This window comes from Geotrypetes seraphini, chromosome 1 (genome assembly GCF_902459505.1).
Source record: "Geotrypetes seraphini chromosome 1, aGeoSer1.1, whole genome shotgun sequence".
Lineage (NCBI taxonomy): Eukaryota > Metazoa > Chordata > Amphibia > Gymnophiona > Dermophiidae > Geotrypetes > Geotrypetes seraphini.
Window position 1 is genome coordinate 490959055 of NC_047084.1, and position 20254 is coordinate 490979308.

The following is a 20254-nucleotide window of genomic DNA, read 5'->3' on the forward strand; positions in this document are numbered from 1 at the left end:
CTTAGGAAATTGGAAGACTGGGTGTCCAAGTGGCAGATGGAATTTAATGTGGACAAATGCAAAGTGATGCACATTGGGAAGAATAACCCAAATCACAGTTACCGGATGCTAGGGTCCACCTTGGGGGTTAGCACCCAAGAAAATGATCCTTTTGTTTTTTACCATAATTGTCTTCTTTTCTATCAATCAAATTGTATTTTTTTCCCATCCTTTCCCTTGTTTTATTATGGTTGTAAAGTTAGTCTTTAATATGTTTTGTAAGCTTTAGTTCTTTGTTTTGCTGCCCCCTCAATTTTTTGTAATTTTAATGATATGTTCATCGCTTAGAATTTTGAATAAGCGATTAATCAAATTTATAATAAACTTGAAACTTGTAGACAATACAATGAAACCTTCCGCCCAATGTATGGCGATGGCCAAAAAAGCATACAGGATGCTAGGAATTATTAAAAAAGGGATGGTTAACAAGAATGTTTTAATGCCCCTGTATCATTCCATGGTGCAACCTCATCTGGAGTATTGCGTTCAACTCTGGTCTTTTTATCTCAAGAAAGATATAGCGACACTAGAAAAGGTTTGGAGAAGAATGACCAAGATGACAAAGGGGATGGAACTCCTCTCGTATGAGGAAAGATTAAAAAAGTTAGGACTCTTCAGCTTGGAAAAGAGACGGCTGAGGGGAGATATGATTGAATCCTGAGTGGAATAGAACGGGTACAAGTGGATCGATTTTTCATTCGGTCAAAAATTACAAAGACCCTCAAAGTTACAGGGAAATACTTTTAAACCCAATAGGAGAAAATATTTTTTCACTCAGAAAATAGTTAATCTATGGAATGCATTGCCAGAGGTTGTGGTAAGAGTGGATAGCGTAGCTGGTTTTAAGAAAGGTTTGGCCAATTTCCTGGAGGAACAGTTCAAAGTCTGTTATTGAGAAAGATATGGGGGAATCCACTGCTTTCCCTGGATTGGTAGCATGGAATGTTGCTACTTCTTGGGTTTTTTGCCAGGTACTATGGACCTGGATTGGCCACTGTGAGAACGGGCTATTGGGCTTGATGGACCATTGGTCTGACCCAGTAAGGCTATTCTTATGTGCTTATGTATTTGTGTCTGGAATCTAGAGATATTTGCATTGGGCGCCCTGCCCTGCTATACCCAGCTAGACTTCAGCATTCATAATAAAAATACATAGTAGATGATGTAGATAAAGACCTGAATGGTCCATCCAGTCTGCCCAACCTGATTCAATCTAAAAATTTGTTGTTTGTTTTTTCTTAGCTATTTCTAGGCAAGAATCCAAAGCTCTGCCCGCTACTGTTCTTAGTTTCCAACCACTGAAGTCTCCGTCAAAGCTCACTCCAGTCCATCTACATCATCCCAGCCATTGAAGCCCTCCCCAGCCCATCCTCAACCAAACAGCCATATAAAGACACAGACCGTGCAGTCTGTCCAATACTGGCTTTAGGTCTTCAATATTTACTATTCTTTTCTGATTCTAGATCCTCTGTGTTCATCCCATGCTTTTTTGAACTCCGTCACCATTTCCATCTCCACCACCTTTCTTGGGAGCGCATCTCAGGCATCCATCACCCTCTCCGTAAAGAAGAATTTCCTTACATTGCTCGTGAGTCTACCACTCCTCAACCTCAAATTATGTCCTCTGGTTTTACCATTTTCCTTTCTCTGGAAAATATTTTGTTCTATGTTAATACCTTTCAAGTATTTGAACGTCTGAATCATATCTCCCCTGTCCCTCCTTTCCTCTTAAGATATACATATTCAGGGCTTCCAGTCTCTCCTCATACGTCTTTTGGCGCAAACCTCCTATCATTTTCGTTGCCCTCCTCTGGCCACTTCAAATTTTCTTGTGTCCTTCGCCAGATACGGCCTCCAAAACTGAACACAATACACATGTACACATATACTGTATGTCTATATTCTGATCATTTGCAGACACATTTGCCATGAAAATTTAATGCCTTCTTTATAAAAATTACACCTACAATGGAGAACTTGTTTTAGGAAATTTTTTCCCGTTCTTTAATGTGTGTATTGGGGGGGGGCAGGGGTAAAAAGCGAATTCCCTAACTGCTCTGTTTCAATGTATTAAGAGTTTCTACTCTTCAAAAGCTTGGACAGCATCTCTCCTAGAAATGCACTTAACCATTTTTTGAGAGCTTATTTTTAAATCTGATATGTCTTTTGTACTGCATTTTGCCTCACATCAGATTTGAGCTTCTTCTGTTAAATATATATTCAGAGATATTTTGCTCCAGATAATCAGACATGCGCAATCACCTTATATATAATTTCTTACAACATCCAGAGATTTGGAAAGAATGCAAAGTAAATTAAAATACCATTTATATTCTGCTTGTCTCATAAGAGTTCAGAATTAAGAATAGTACAGTATAATGTATCGTAATCCTTTGCTTACCCGGATTCTGGGAAGGGGGCACACAAAGTAAATTTTATTTGTCAGGACCAGAGCTGTGACCAATTTACAAGCTGGAGTACCACAACAAGCATGCACCATACATACTTCCTCTCTTGCTGTCTCTGAATAATGTAGACCACACCAGTAAGTCTAAAATAAAGTCCAACTTTACTGCTCCTTAGTGAAATAAGCAGAGGTGCATTTCTTTAACAGTGAAAAGTTTCTTGGTGGAAACAGTCCAACTCTATGCACTCCTATGCTCCAAAAAGATGATATTATGGTCCTCTTATTATTCAGGGGTTAGAACAGTGGTTCCCAAACCTGTCCTGGGGGACCCCCAGCCAGTCAGGTTTTCAAGATAACCCTAATGAATATGCATGAGAGAGATTTGCATATAATGGAAGTGACAGATATGCAAATCTCTTTCATGCATATTCATTAGGGATATCTTGAAAACCTGACTGGTTGGGGGTCCCCCAGGACAGGTTTGGGAACCACTGGGTTTGAAGATGGGATTTCACCAGAGACTCAAATCTTTTTTTTTTTTTTTTTTTAGTTCAAAATTTTTATTGACAGTTTGGGGATAACAACAAATAGAGAAAAGATGACCTTGAGAAAAAATATCTATACATATGATCTATGCAACAGAACAGGCATAATTAAATTGAACAGGAAGACTAGTCAACCTGGATCATAGAAATGAGGCTATAAGTAAGACATAAAGAGGAGAGAAAAGAAAGAAAAAGAAAAGGAAAAAAGGAGAGAATAATAGAAGAGTCAAAAAGTGGCAGAAGTGATCGGCTAGCAACATTGCATATAGCGGTCAAGAAATTTCCATGGAGAAAGAGGAGGAGAAGAGCATGTCGATAATACAGTTATACAGCGTTTTTCAAATGCATAGGATTCATATTTATGATACAAACATAAAGAATTCCACCAGAAGGTGTAATCAAGTAAAGAGGCTGATTTCCAGTTTTTCAAAATGTGTATAATAGCTGTTACAAACATGGAATCAATCAATTTGGAAGGACAGTCAGAATTAGCAAAACATGGATGTTGAGAGGAATGATGATGGTGTCAAAAAGTCAAATCAACAGTACAAGAAGTAATGTCTTTGATAGTTGTCCAGATGCGAGACCAGAAAGGGTAGATATCTTTGCAATGAAATAGCATATGATCGATGGTACCATCAGCTTCAAGACAATGCCAGCATTTAGGGTCTTATTTGAGCTTGGCCTTCCACATACGAAAAGGAGTCCAGGCAGCATGCCACATTACGTAGAACATAGATTGAGAAACTCTGGAAGACATTAAGGGACGATTTGTTCTCGACCAGAAGAGCTCCCAGTCAATATCTTGTAGCATTGTAGAGAGTAAATTCTCCCAATGTTTCATAGACTGTGAAGAAAAGGTGAAACGATGGTCACGTAGAATGCAGTAAAATAGGGAGATAGCCTTAGTACCAGATAAAGCTATCTTGCACCAATGGGCAACAGAAGTCATAGGAGAGTGATCATCAAACTGTAAAGAAGCCTGGGATAATGTCGAAGTCAGGAGAAGCCATTGGGAATGACATTTATGAAGAGACGGAAACTGAGCACAAAGTAATGGAAAAGGAATAATCGATTTTGAGGTGATTAATTGATTTACAAACCATATTCCAACTTTTTGCCAATTTTTCCAACAAAAACGTTTTACCATTGTATTTGAATTTCAAATTGTTCCAAATAGACATATCAGGACTATTGAATCTTCTAATCTAATTGCACTGGTCAGTTGGTGTGCTCTGACCAAAAGACAGATTTCCTGCCCAGATCCAGATCTTAAATCTCCTCTGGAGGGAGGTCACAACTTGAGACCGCCTTCCAGAAAGACCAAGAACTGATCTGGCTTCTCAATGGCTTTCTTAGGCTTCAGGAAACTGCTGGAACTCCTGCCCTGAGTGCCTGGCTGTTTTCAGAGGTGCCTGCCTGTCTGTGGTTGCCATGGAGACTCAGTGCATGAGCTTTTTTCAAACTTCCTAGGTCACAAGTTCATACTCCTCTGATGTTACTAATTATCACTTATTGTTTTACTCCAACTGCCAAACTATGCAGCTCTAAATGCTAGGCTGCTCTTCTTACACCAGTACACAACACTGAGGGCCAGTTTCTCAAAACTTAAGGTTGCCTTTAATGTGGTTGTTAAACTGGTTCCAGCCAGTTTAGCATGCATGTATTTTAGCAGTGGATTATCAAAACAGCTTACGGTGGTCTTTTCCAAGTTTTCTAGCAATCTCCAATACTTACATTACATTACATTAGTGATTTCTATTCCGCTTGTGCCTTGCGGTTCTAAGCGTGTCATGCAAATGTAGTACAAGGTCATTAATATCAAAATAAGCACTCTGAGCAATTCTCTATCATCGCCAAATGATTCCCTAACCTCGTTATGCCACATTTGCAGCTAAAATTTGCCAACAGGTATGAGCTGTCGTAGCCTAACTTTCTGATCAGTGTTTGAGCGCTGATTAGCTCAGGCACTGACAGGAAAGTAAAGTTTTACAGCTCAGAACAATCCCCCTCCTCCCCCCCCCCCCACACACACACACAAATTAAAATACAAAAAATAATACCTACTTGCTTCTGCCATGTCACACAATCATCTCACAATGCTAAAGCCCCCAACCCCATCAGCGGGACAGATGCCTACTCTCTCACGCCGTCACCCCCCCTCACCCCCCACCCCCCGACAACTTCTCTGTGCACCTATGGCCTTAAGCAACCTGGGCCAATCAGAGCCATAGGCCCCTCCCCAGCGCATCCCAGGATGCGCTGGGAAGGGGAAGGCCCACCATTTTGTAAGAGGTGGACCTACCTGCCGGAGCAGGTAGGCATCTCTCTGGCTGGGCTTTCTGGATAAGGTAGGGTGGGGCATGGGGGTCGTCAGGGGCACGGGGGGGTTGGGCGATGGTGGAAGAGACTGGGCATATCTCCTGCTGCCAGAAGGTGTCAGGAGGTTGTGCAACGCAGCAGGAGATTTTTGTTTTATTTTTTTATGAGGGTGTATTCTGTACATGTGCTGATTGCTACCACCAGCGACTCATCTCAAATAAATTTAGAGAGCCTACACTCCACTCCACAAGCCTCATTTGCATGCACTGTTTTTGGAGAATGACTCACTTTTTAAAAATTGTTACAAGAACGGCTTTGACAGCGGCCCGTTGTTTTTTACTGTGAAGCTTTGAGAATCTTCCCCTTTTAAAACTCTCAGCTTGTCTGGGAAATAGTTGCACCCCCTAACTCGGTGTCTCGCAAACTTTTGTAGCTTCAGCACATTAAACGAATCAAACGATTTTCACGGCACATTATAATTGAAATTATACTTCTGTAAATGTTCGCCGGCATAAGCAGCATCTTCCATCTGTGGCTTGCACCACTCTTTGCTCTCTTCTGATGTCACGTCCTGGTTCCATGATAGGAAATGACATCAGAAGGGAGCCAAGGCTGACACGAGCAGCAGGTGGAAGATGCTGTTCATGCTGGCAAACATCTACAGAAGTACACAGGGGGTGGAGAGGAGGAAAGTTTCAAGTTTCTTTATTATTTTTGATATACTGTATATCAAAACAAGTGTATAGACCAAACATGGGCAACTCCGGTCCTTGAGGGCCGGAATCCAATCGGGTTTTTATGATTTTCCCAATGAATATGCATGAGATCTATTTGCATGCACTGCTTTCAATGCATATTCATTGAGGAAATCCTGAAAACCCGATTGAATTCTGGCCCTCAAGGACCAGAGATGCTCATGGCTGGTTTAAAATGAGATTAAAAAGAGAAATTTAAAAAAAAGATGAGTTAAAAGCAATATCTTATCAAATATTAAAAATACTAGATGAGTTCACATTGACGTACATGGAACAAAAGGGAAGTAGGGGAAGGGAAGTTTTTAAATACATCGAAGTAAAAAATAATAAGAAAGGGAGGTAAATGGAGAATGGTGATACACGTCATCTATTCTAGTATATATTTATTTTATGAATTATTTTATATGAAGGGAATTTTAAAAATAAATTCTGGAATCTCTCGTTGCACATCCAGAATCTCTTCATGGCACACAGTTTGCGAGACACTGCCCTAACTCCTCACTTCAATGCATATATGGCCAGGGCTATTGTATCTTATTGTCTTACTAACATCATCCATTTCAGCTGTACATGTGTTTACATTCCCCTTCATAAATACCATATTTGTTTCCTTTTTTTAAAAAAATCTTTAGTAAATTTTCAAGACTAATACAAAGTGCATAAAATTATACATACATTAATAATCAGAATCAGCACTTAAAAACTATTAGTAACAAAACAAAATGAATTCAAGGAATAAAACAAACGAGATAACCCCCCTTTCCCTGTATGTGTGTATAAATCTAAAGGAAATTAAAGGTAAAAGACAACTATACCGAAGTCGTTAATGGACCCCAAACTAATCTGAATAAATTATTATGCCCCAACATGTCAGCGTTCATTTTCTCATACTTATAACACAAACATAAATTTGCCCACCAAAAGGTAAAACTAAGCCAGTTCCTAGGTAGATGATTCCATTTAACAGAACCCTATAAGGGTCTTGATTCTAGTAACCACAAGTATAAATTTTCATCCATTCATTCAAACATTCTAAGCTTTTTTTCTTTGCATGTAATATAATCTTTGCTGCTGTATTTTGGATCATATGCAATCATGAGTGTGGGTATGGGTCATGCATTTTTGCCTTATACTTCTTTGTCAAACCTATAAACTACGAGGGGTGTTCAATAATTTACCTCAGTAGGAAAGAAAAGAGTTTTCAAAAGCTTTTTTTTTATTTTTTAATATAGTCCCCTGATATTTCCATACACTTCATCCACTTTTCCTGCAATTACTTTAACCCCTTTGAAAAGAATTCTTCTGTTTGACCTTCAAACCAAGACGTCACAGCTTCTTTTGACATCTTCATCACTTGAAAACTGCACTTCATGGAGAGATATCTTCAAAACTCAGAAAAGGAAATAATCCAAGGGAGCCAGGTCAGAGCTGTAGGGTAGATGGTTCGGCTGCTGAAACCCACATTCTTTTTTTTTATTTTATTATTTTATAAACTATAACAGTGTAATACATTTGATTGAATATAAAAAAATATTACAGAGAATACACCATTTGCTACAATTAGTATATAGAACCATAACTTTACCCACTCATCCTTTTATCATTTATCAATAATAATACAAAACATCTTTATTACATTAATATGAAAATTTAATATCCATTTTTCCACTACCTCTCCCTCCCTTACCCCCCCCCCCCCCCAATCCGGGATGTGTAATGAAAAAACTCAGAGAATGATATATAAACCTTTAATGTGAAGTAGCAAATAGAGCCAATGGACTCCATATTTTGTTAAATAAAACACTGGACCCCAAACATTCTGCGTTCAAATTTTGAATCTGCAAGCCATGTATTATTGAATCTCCAAACAGGTCTTGCCATATCTTCTTCATCCACTCTCAGTTCAGTCCAGACACCACCATGATCTGATAAGATGATTGGATCTATATTAGCTTTCATCACATTTTGTACTAATAAATCTGAAACAAAAATATAGTCTATTCTTGAAAATGAATTATGAACATGAGAACAGAATAAAAATTCCCGAGTATTAAAATGTAGGATCCTCCATATATCTTTTAAACCACAAGATTGTACCATATTATCTAATCCTATTGACTTAATTACCCTACTAGGATTTTTATCTATCAATGAGTCCATGACAGCATTGAAGTCCCCAGCTACTACTATTTTAGAAGTAGCCAGTGGCAACAACAGTCTCTGAAGAGATATAAAAAATTCTGATTGATTAGAATTAGAGGCAAAGATATTCAAGAGCGCCAAAGAATTTTTTCCAGAACTCATTTCCATATGTACCCATCTTCCCAAGGGATCTCTATTTTTTAAAGTGAATATAGCCGTGCATCTTTTACGCGAAGGCAGGAGTCCCGGCATACGATGCGGCTGCAGGAAGTTGCAAGTCAGTTGATGCCAACACCGGAGCTTTTCTTCCTGCCCAGTGTTCGATATCGCGCCAGCTGATTTGCAATTGCCTGCTGCCGTCGCGTATGCCGGGACTCCTGCCTTCGTGTATCCAGCAGATATGCAAAGGCTGGATTTCTGGCATACGTGACGGCAGCAGGCAGTTGCAAGTTCAGGTACTAGACCGCGGGCCGCAAAATAGCAGCCGGGGGGCCACATGCGGCCCATGGGCCACAAATTTGAGACTGCTGGCTTAGAGCAAGGCAGGGCACATGAATATAAACCCCCTGGTTTCTATTCAAGTCAACCTTTTTTCCTACTTTTTGGTGGGAAAAAGGTTACCTCAGTTTATATTCGGTTCTGTTTATATTTGAGTATATATGGTATGTTGAGGTCCCAAGGTCCCAAAGAAAGAAACAACACATTTTAATAGTGTTTTGGTTGTGTGCAGAGGGAAAGAGGCTTTCATGATGACTGTACTATAAGCAAATGACTCCAGGAAAGTGTACTCTCCAGCTCTTAAACAATAAGCCATCCAAGCATGCCATTGGGGAAGAGAGATTTAAAGATGAAACAGTAGAAAAAATAAAAATGCACAAAAAGACCACACACACACCCCCAAAAAATCTAAGACACATTTTCACCATTTGTGCTATAATTAGAAGAGTTTTCATTCACTTCCTTTTCGATCACAGCTCACTCTGTTCTTAACAGCTGACTTTTTTGAGATCTTGCCAAGTACTTGTGACATGAATTAGCCACTGTTGGAAACAGGATATTGGGCTTATGGCTAGATTCACTAAGCACACCGATCGTGTACCGATCGGTTTGCGAGCCCTTTGTGAGCTGATTGCCCTCTGACCCAATTCAGTAACCCCTGTAGCGATCTGATCCCGATCCTCCCATGCAAATTAGCAATACCACATGCAAAATAGCCAAGCGATTGACTCACTAACAATGGCTTGGCTATTTTGAATCGGGTTTTACTATTGTCAAACCCGACTGCTGCAGACCTGTCGATAACTGAGTTACTGACAGGTCATCAGGTTTTTTGACAGGCCTGCCTGTCTTTTTTATTCATTTTTTTTTTTCATGGCACAGATATTTTGCGTGTGTTACACACACAAAATATCTGCCCCATTAAAAAAAAAAAAAATGAAAAGACAGGCAGACCTGTCAAAAAATGGCCGAAATGAAAAAAAAGCCTCCCCTGCAAAGCGCCCCCTGTTCGTACTTGAAAATTAATAAAGATTAAAAAAAAAAAAAAGAACGAGACACCCCTGCATATATTGAGGTGATTCCTCCTGTGCCTATGAAAATAATCTCAATGAATCAGTTCTTCAGCCCTCAGTGTATTGAAATATCTCATGCATATTCATTGCAGATATTCCAAAGGTAAGTTAGCAAGATGTGCTTCCAGGGCATGCTTTCCAGACTGTTTTCAGGCTGAAATAAGTTAATCCTGCAGTTTTAAAGTAGTAGGATGTGATTTCCATACTGGTTCCTTGCAACACACATTAAAACCAATGGAGGGCATTGCCTGGTGATTGTATTATAAAGCATATTTTTATTTTATTAACATTAGACAAGCAATAGTAGAACAACAAAAAAATCATTATATATGTTTTCCCAATAGCTGTGAAATTCGGAAGGATGTCCAAAAAGCAGCGAGACAGCCTCTATGCTGAGGTCCAGAAGCACCAGCAGCGACTACAGGAGCAGCGGCAGCAGCAAAGTGGAGAAGCCGAAGCTCTGGCCAGGGTATACAGCAGCCCCAGCATTAGCAACGGCCTGAGCAACCTGAACACTGAAACTGGCGGCACTTACTCCAACGGGCATGTCATTGACCTGCCCAAGTCGGAGGCTTACTACAGTGTGGATTCTTCACAGCCTTCCCCTGATCAGTCTGGAATAGACATGACTGGAGTGAAGCAGATAAAGCAGGAGCCAGTCTATGACCTGACATCCGTGCCGAACTTGTTTTCCTATAGCTCTTTCAACAGCGGGCAGCTAGCGCCAGGGATAACTATGACTGAAATAGGTAAGCAGGATGAATCTCTCAAGGGTTCTTTACCTCGTATGCCAGCGCTTGGCAAAGATGTCAAGAATCGGCTTTGGGCCGGATTCTATAAATGGTACCATTGGCAGCCGCTTTAAAAGTGGCCACCGATCACGTAAACAGAGCCAGTTATAGAATTGCGTCTTCGGGAGAGGTAGGCACCGTAAACCTAGGCCAGGGTTTTCAAGGCCTACATCTGGCACCTACCTTTGACATGAATCACGCCTACATGCAGGGATTGGGCCTTACATGTACTGCACATTGCATACTGAACGCCTATTACCATTCACAGTGAAGTGATGCATATACTGTCTTCTCTTAATGAATTAGTGTGTAAGGCTTGTAGGTCAAAGAATACTTAATAGAGGAATGTATGTTGTAACACCATTAGGGGTAGGGTATACAGAGTACGCCAACATTGTGATACAATTCGGGTGGCCACGTCGTGAAGAGTTACATAGTTTTGAGGGATTGTGCACTGAGGAAACCTGAACAGGGTGAAACATGTTGGCGTACTCTGTCCCTCTTGGCTAAACCACCCAAGTTAAGTTCAAACTTTATTTAATACTATTTATAATTATTTATTGAGAATACAAAAATACAAAATAAGATTATTTAGCATTGCACACTAAATATTAAGAGACCCGATGACGATAGGGGGCATAAAGCCAGTTGCTATGAAGATTTATTGGTCTTCTGGTGGCATCTCTGAGGGCCTGAAGACTTTGTCGCCTAAACATTTGTGGTATAGAAGGTATCGTGGGGAGGTTTATAGTATACCCTACCCCTAATGGATATACTGTCTTCTCTAACATGTCAAAAATGTTTTCCCACCCTCCATCATATTCTTAGCCCCCTTATACCCCCTCACTCCCCCCATTGTATTCCAAATTCCCAAACACCAAACCTATTGCCCCCCCCCAAAAAAAAAAAAGCATGCCCACCCTAAAAGCATGCCATCAGTGTTAAGAACATAAGAGTAGCCTTACTGGATCAGACCAATGGCCCATCTAGCCAAGTATCCCATCTTCATGGAGGCCAATCCAAGTCACAAGTACTTGGCAAAAACCCAAATGTTAGCAGCATTCCATGCCACCGATGTTGCTTTGACTTCTTTTGATGGAATTTTTTTCTTATACTCTTGTTAGCTTTAGGAAAGCTATTCTTTGTTCTTCCTCTAATATTTTCTGATTCCATTTATTGCATGCTTTGTTGTAGTATTTCTCCTTAACTTGTCTTTCAGCACATTGGAAATGTGCTGAACTAAATTCCAGAGCTGCCTCTCTTTCTCTTCTGGCTTTATATTTATGAGCAATTTTTCCAAATTTCTTAGATTGTCGATTTGAACACTTGTGTTTTCACCTGTTACAGGGACTTTTCACTTTCTTGGGCGTACAATTTTCCCAGTGTTTATTAAAATTTGATTTATCGCTGATGCTTACAACAGTGGCTTGCAATAAAAACATTACATATATAAAACAAAAGAGACCTCCAAAACGAAATAGGATAGCCCTAACCTCATCTAGAAGACTCATCCAGGAACAGTCAATCAAATAGCATGTTGTGTCAATAAGGAAATCCTGGTACTCTGTCATTAGTATACGATATAGCAATTTGATTTTGCAGGCAGTCTTTAAATTGTAATGGTATATTTTGAAGAAGATTCATTGCTACATTCATACTGACTATCTCTTTTTCAGTTTTAGCCTGAGTTTGCATGATCTGTACTAGAGAATGACACGGTGACAAAATTCATCACCGTTCCCGTCCCCGCGGATAACCGCGGGAAATAATCCCATGTCTTTTTCTAGTGTCTATTTGAACCTCAGTCCTTCTACACCAGCATTCTTCAAAACAAAGCTTGTGGGTCAGTGGTTGTGCCCAATTATACTCTGATTCTTCCCTCTCTCCTTAAAGAATGACATGAAGATGGTTTCCCGCGGTTATCCGCAGGGACGGGAACGGTGATGAATTTTGTCACCGTGTCATTCTTTAATCTGTACCGCCATCTGTTCCAGGTCTTTGCTTTTGTTGATGTTATTGAGTGCTTCCACCATTGACTTCCATAGATGTAATCAATTTGATTTGTGTACAGTCCACTGGGTGAAATGCAGGTGCACATAGCATACAGCTCATTTAAATCCTCTAGTAGTGAAAGTATTAGTGTTATTAAATCAGGATACAAATTTTACAGAAGATCTGAAGATCAGCCATGCGCTTTGCGAATGCTAAGGGTCTTCTAGCTCTTGGCATCAAAAGTTTCTATATGGCTAGCATTAGTGAGGGTTCTGGGCCGGTATGAGCTATCCACAACTTACTTAATTTACTGCCTCTAGCAGCTGAGGGGTAGAAGAACATTTCTACAATATGTCCTTACTTTGAGAAACAGAGTGGCGGAGAAGCCTAATGGCTAGTGCAGCAGACTGAGATCCTAAGGTTCAATTCCCACCGCAGCTCCTGGGCAAGACGCTTAACCCTCCATTGTCCCAGGTACAAAAACTTAGATTGTGAGCCCACTAGGGATAGAGAAAGTGCCTGCATATAATGTGTACAGCACTGCGTCCATCTAGTAGTGCTATAGGAATGATTAGTAGGCACATGTTTTACGGCTACAAATAACCATCGGATAACATGAAGCATTTGGGGAGTGTGTGGTGCAAATCCCACACTGCTCCTTGTGACCCTGGGCAAGTCACTTAATCCCTCATTGCCCCAGGCACATTAGATAGAGTGTGAGCCCACCAGGACAGATAGGGAGAAATGCCTGAAAATAAACCACTTAGACTATAAGTGGTATATAAATGTGTAATAAATGAAGCATTTAGATTTATCATAGCATGATAAAGGAAAGACATCTATATCATACCAGAAAAAATGTTGTGCGCGCGCGCACACACATTATTCCCTGGTGATGGTGATATATGCCCTATATATGTGCATAATCCAGTGGTCTATATATCCAAATATACACATGGATTCTTCACTTATGTATATTTTAGCAGATACTCTTTCTTGTTATAACCTGTTCACTAAATATTGATGGGGGTCAATATTCAGCTAGTGGTGATCAGCCTATTGCCGACTACCGCTGGCGTTAAACCCAAAAATTCAATGCCAGGCCATGTCTGAGCATCGGCATTGAATTTTCCGGTTTGCGGAGCTGGTTAAGCACGGTTATGGACTGACGTTTATGCAGGCGTCAATATTCAGCTCGCGGTGATCAGCTTTTGACTGACCACTGCTTAGCGTTAAACCCAAAAATTCACTGCCTGTGCATCGGCATTGAATTTCTCAGTTTGTGAAGCTAGTTAACAAATATGCAGGTAACACTGGCCAGCTAAGTGATGAGTATCAGCACTTAACCCGCCACGTGCTGACTCCAGCCCCGCAATGTTCCTAAAATAGTTTTGTCTTGTGCACTAGCCAGTTTTTTCAGCAGCAGCACAAATCGATTAAGTGCCACTAAAAATTAGTTAGCTCCAATCAGGACATTTAACTAGCCAGGAGCCATTTCTGGCCAGACGAATCACTTTGAATTTCAACCTGAATATTTCTGTGATTATTGCCCAATGAAATAAACTCGGCTTGTTAGCACTGTGCTCTCCTGCTTCTGCACACTTCTACATGTAGATACTTGCATACCAGTAGTTTACTGCATCTGATGCAAAATTGGCTTTTAGTGCATGCATTAAGAATTGTGAGATTCAGTACTGTTTAACTGGGTAGGAAACTCTTTTACCCAGTTAAATACACCTGAGCACCTCGGGTGCACTGAGAAACTCTCACTCCTCTTGCTTTCCATGTGAGGACACTAAGATGTTCTGTGGGAGTGCTTTTGTTTCCCTGAATATCTTGGAAGAAGTTCAAAGGCCTCCCATAGAGGTTGATCTACTAAAGTGTGGTCCAGTTGGGACAATTCTACTTCATTTAGAGGGGAGAGTCTATTCTGTATGATTACTTTAGCATCCCTGTCCTAATTGAATACAGTGTACATGTATGTACCCAGTATTAGAGTATATTTCGGTGCCCCCATTTACACCTTCATAAACTTGGTGTTCATCAAGTTTCAAGTTTATTAAAATTTTGATTAAACGCAAATCAAGCTTTTTAAGCGTTTTACAAATGATATTAAAAAGAGGGAGACAAAATTGACAGATATCCACTTAACAACACTTGACTGACAGAAACAATTAGGAAAGTTGGGAGAACTTCAAATTAAAAGTAAAGAATACAAAAAAGGGGAGACCACAATAGGAAGGGGAGGCAGTTAGAATTATCGAGTAGCTCTGACTATGTTTAAGATTGGTTTAGAAGTTATATGCATCTTGGAAAAGGTAAGTCTTTAAATTTCCCTTAAATTTGGTTACGTTTTTTTTTTCCACCCTGATAAATAGAAGTAAGGAGTTCCATATCATAGGAGCTGTAACTGCGAAAGAAGTAGCTCGACGTGAGCCAATAATTTTCAATGATGGTTTATGGAGAAGGTATTGCGAGGAGGATCTTAGGATTCGTGTTGGTTCATGCGGGATAAGAAGTTTATGAATAAAGGCTTCTTCTTTAGGGCTCCTTTTACAAAGGTGCGCTAGTGGTTTTAGTGCACACTTAGCGCGCGCTAAAATGCCCCGCGCGCTAGCCGCTACCACCTCCTTTTAAGCAGGCGGTAATTTTTCAGCTAGCGCTGATCAGGAGCGTGCGCTAAAAATTCTTTGTAAAAGGAGCCCTTAGGGTCTAGAGGTTTAAAGGAGAGAAGTGCTATTTTATAAATGATATGGTGTGGAATTGGTAACCAGTGAGCGGATAGGGAAATGTAGTAGGCGTGCCGGCAATTTAAAGTATTCTGTATGGGAAAGGGATTGGAACTTGTAGACCACCTTTTTGTAGTTTTATAACCACACTCAAAGTGGTTTACATATAGGTACTTAAAATGTTTTCCCTATCTGTCCTGGCGGGCTCACAACCTCTGCTATTTAGGTTTTTGCCAGGTACTAGTGACTTAGATTGGCCACTGTGAGGATAGGCTACTGGACTAGATGGATTATTGGTCTGTCCCAGTAAGGCTATTCTTATGTTATGTACCTGGGCCAGTGGAGAATTAAGCGACTTGCCCAGGGTCACAGGGAAGAACGTGGGGTTTGAACCCCCAACTTCAGGATGCTGAGGCTTTAGATCTAACCAGGGAAGTCTGGTCCTTGAGAGCCGTATTCCAGTCGGGTTTTCAGGATATGCATTGAAAGCAGTGCATGCACATAGATCTCATGAATATTCATTGGGGAAATCCTGAAAACCCGACTGGAATACGGCTCACAAGGACTGGAGTTCCCTACCCCTGCACTATGCCATACTCTCCTCAAGTAAGTTGCTTATCTAAGGGCTCCTTTTACTAAGCTGCGTTAGGGCATTAACGCGCGGAATAGCGTGCGCTAAATTGCTGCGCATGCTAGACCTTAACGCCAGCATTGAGCTGGCGTTAGTTCTAGCCGCGTAGCGCGGGTTTAGCGTGCGCTATAAACGCTAACACAGCTCAGTAAAAGGAACCCTAAATGTCTGCTCTGCCTACGGCCCAACCATGTTCTACCCATGTGAACGGCCTCTTACAAATTCACACCCCCAAAAAAGATAATCAAGCCTATGGAAATTCAGTTGATTTTTATTAAAAATTTAAAAAAAACGAAAGAAAAATGTGAGATGACATGTGGGTTTCCCAAAAATTCATAAATAATGTTGTGCTGCCCTGGATGATTTTGTATTGTAACTGATCTAATTAATTAATTTGTATAAACTCTTATACCGGGAAGACTACACTTAAAAGTTTACTGTGGGGACTGAGATGATGTGACAATCAGTGCTTTTGTCTCCTTGTCTGCACAGATCGGCTTGCACAGAATATCATTAAGTCCCATTTGGAAACATGTCAGTACACTGTGGAGGAACTACATCAGTTAGCATGGCAAACGCACAGCTATGAAGAAATCAAAGTATACCAGAGCAAGGTACAACAGAATAGGATGAGAAGCTCTTATCTTCCACTCTATTGGTCCTTGATGTTTCAAACAATCAAAGGAGAAGTAGCGTACATTATTAATCTTTACCAGAGTACTTATTCCCACATTTCCAATCTTGTAGGCATTTAGCCATCCTCGATCAGCATGCAAAATTCTTCATTTCATTTTTGATTTTATTAAAATTGTAAACAGTCATCCCACACCCAAAGTGATGTTCATCAATAAAAATGCAATCATAAAACATTAGGTATAAAGCAGAAAATGACAGCAGATAAAGCTTGAGCAACGAATCACACTGTCAGTTGTTTTCTGAAACTCAGAAGATTAGATTTGATGCAAGGTGTAGGCCTAAGCATTCCATATTTTAGAAGCAATCACTGAAAATGCACATGTCCAAGACCAAGATGGAGACACCAGACACAAGAATAACATAGCCTCCTGTGAAGAAGGAAATGCATCTCTGTACCATCCTTGATATATGAAAGTCAAGGAGTAAAGTCCCATCCAAATAAACCCCTAAGGCCTGTCACAGTAATAGGGGCACCATCCAAAACAGGCTGGTGTATTCCCACACAATCATTTTAACCTAATAAGAGAACTTTCAACTTTTGCTTATTGGCTTTTGACTTATATTGCTCAAGCCGTAGACAAATATCTACTAAGCACAAGTTTAACCGTTGTACCACTATTCTCCTTTCTAGTCCCATAGGCAAGCATAGAAATCAAAATTATTCCTCCAAATAATATGAAGACTGCAGTCATATCTAATAAAACCGTGCCCACTGCATCTCCACCATCAAACTCATATTGATTGTATCAAAAACAGATACCAACACGATGATCATCTAAATAATTTATCTTCCAAATAAGTTACAGACTAGGTAGAAATTGCTGTTTTAATCAATTTACCAATGCAATAGGGAATTTCATAATGGAGCATCAAACAATTTTTTCAGAAAAGTGCTTATTTATGCCCATATTTTAAAGGCAATCTTCAACGAACACCTTAAAAAAATATATGTAACTGAAGCAAGACTGTCATCAAAGAGGCACGCTGAGCATTACTCTGTGTTTGTAAGCTGTCTCCAGAGAGCAAACAATGAAGGTGACTAGTCAGTGTTCAATTTCCTTTATTGTATAATAATGCAAGACACAAGCGTGTTTCGACCCAAAAAGGCCTGCCACAGGAATCTGAGTCATGATGACCAGTCATAAACTATAAGATTTCAAAACCCCCACACAGAAATCTTTAGATATCCAATCCTGTGGTCGGAAGTGTGTGTCGCTGTCTCTGTAAATCGGTTGTGAAGGTAGCGTTTCCTGTTTTGGGGGACATGATCACTTTTTTTTTTTTTTTAACTTAAGTTATTTATTAAATTTCACAATATTCACAAGTATAAATCTTGTTCCATGTAATACAGAGAAAGAAACAATTCACAATAAATTTTTTCAACATAAATTTTACCGCTTCCTTAGACCACTATGTGGGGGAGTGGTAATCACAAAATAATGGAGATAAGTAAGGGTATCAGACAGTCAAAAAGAAGAAAAGGCTTAATGCACTATCGGTTGCAATATTCTAACTTAAAAATCCATTCCTTAATCAATCCTTAATGATTTTTTTAACTTTTAGAAACTCCCTCAAGCGGTCTGGAGAATAAAAAGTATATTTAATTCCCAAATACCTAACCAGGCATGTACAGGGGTGTGATAGAAAAAATGTAGCCCCCAATTTAAGAGTCTCTTGGTGTAAGGAAAAAAAATATTTTCTTCTCTCATGCGTAACTTTCGAAAACATGATCACATTTTGAGCTATTCTCTGCCTCAGGGTGTGGCAGTCTGCTCCTGCTGCTACTATTGAAACTCCACCCTTCGCAGGCCCTGCTTGTATTAGATATAGAGAAGCAAGTCTGCAGGAATAAGCAGTGGCGTAGTAAGGGTGGGGGGAATCAGTGCACCCCTGGCGCCATATTGGTGGGAGTGCGGGCACCCCTCCTCTTCTCTGCCCCCCTCACCAAGTGTGCACCCCATCCCCCTCCCTTCCCCTGTACTTCTAGTTGTTCACCACCATGCATAACAACTTAAATGTATTCCTCGCAACCGCGTCGTCTCTCCCGCGGATGTCATTTCCGGGTGCTGCGCTTAGGAAGTGACGTAGGGAGAGCTGATGGGGTCGCGAGGAGCATATTGAAGTTCTTGTTGCTTATGGCAGTACGGGGGAAGGGAAGGGGGCGCGCCCGCAGTAGGAGGGGGGGATCAGGGAAGGAGCGGGGAGGACGCCACCACCTCGGGCACCTCTCACTCTCGCTACGCCACAGGGTGTAGTAAGTGAGTTTCTACTCACTCCATGGATCTAGCATCCTGCATCTAAATGACAGATGAGCGTCCGCAGGTAGGGCTGGGGGCCGCCACGGGAGCGGACTGCTGGGCGCAATGGACCACTGTTTTGAACCAGCAGTGGCAATTCTTATGTTCTTATGAAATTGAATGTGAACAACTACAAAGTGATGCACATGTGGAAGAATAATGCACATTCTAAGCTGCATGAATCGAAGTTCCACATCAGGAATCGCCATTGAAGAAGAAGACAGATGTCATTTGAAATCTGCTCTGTGCTGTGTGGGGGGTGCGGAAGGCATTGAGTGTGGCTTCTGCGGGACCTGCTTTGTGGGTTTGGACTGAGCACCTATCATACAGAATCTGTAGTGCATTAACAGAAAGAAGATTACCAAAGATAAGAATCTAATCTTCCATTTCAACCAGCTGTTTATTTCTTTTGTCCCCAAAGTGCACATTATATAAGTGATTCACAGGTTACCCAGGCAAGCTTGGCCCAGAAAGGACATGTCAGAGTCTAGTCACTCCCTCAACTCTTCACCAGCATCAGTAAGTAATTCTATATGAAGTTATATTGCAACACACTGTATGTAAAATCTATATTGTAACCCGTTCTGAGCTCTATAAGGAGGACGGGATATAAATGTAAATAAATAAGAAAACAATGTTAGGAATTATTAGGAAAGGAATAGAGAATAAAACAAAATAAGTCATACTTCTGCATCGCTCCAAGATGAGACTGCACCTTGAGTATTGTGTTCAATTCTGGTTGCCACATCTTAAAGAAGATATAATGGACATGGCAAAGGAACCTTATCTTCAGGATGTACAGCAAATATATTCTCCTGTTTAGACTACAGATATTTGGATCAACTATCAAGCTAAGTCTGAGTTTATTACCTGTTGGAGTTGGCTGGGGGTGTTCTTTAGGCGGGACTCCTGCTTTCTTATAGCACCTGTATGATTTATAAAGTATTTTATATCACTGCTTAAGTTATTTACACAGTTAGTTGTTTTGAGCACACGGGAGTTGTCCAGTGATGGTGTGCTGGCACGCTGGAGGTTCTCTCCTTTCGCTGACCCTACACACTGAGGACACCCCGTTTAACACAATTTATTGATTGATGTATATTGGTGCTCAGGTGCTGTATCAAGCAGGTTTGTCCCCCTTTGAGAGCCTACTGTATTTGACTTTGGTTGCTTTCTGGAGTTTTCTTTCTAAGTATCGATAGCAGTCATTTTGGGGGAGGAGTTTTGTTTTGTTTTGTTTTGAAAGGAACAGAGAAAGCAACCAAAATGATTAACAGGATAGAACTACCATATGAGAAAAGGCTGAAGAGATTAGGGCTCTTCAGTTTGGAGAAAAG

The 20254-nt window shown here is 40.5% G+C and overlaps 1 protein-coding gene across 4 annotated transcripts in view; it reads left to right on the forward strand.

Annotated features, from left to right (window-relative positions):
* RORB (RAR related orphan receptor B) overlaps positions 1-20254 on the forward strand; it is a 257317-nt gene that overhangs the window by 212550 nt on the left and 24513 nt on the right. For all 4 annotated transcript variants that reach the window (XM_033956277.1, XM_033956186.1, XM_033956456.1 and 1 more), the window contains 2 exons: positions 10126-10530; positions 16417-16538. In XM_033956277.1, the coding sequence (XP_033812168.1) occupies positions 10126-10530; positions 16417-16538 (527 nt within the window). The remainder of the gene's footprint in view (positions 1-10125; positions 10531-16416; positions 16539-20254) is intronic.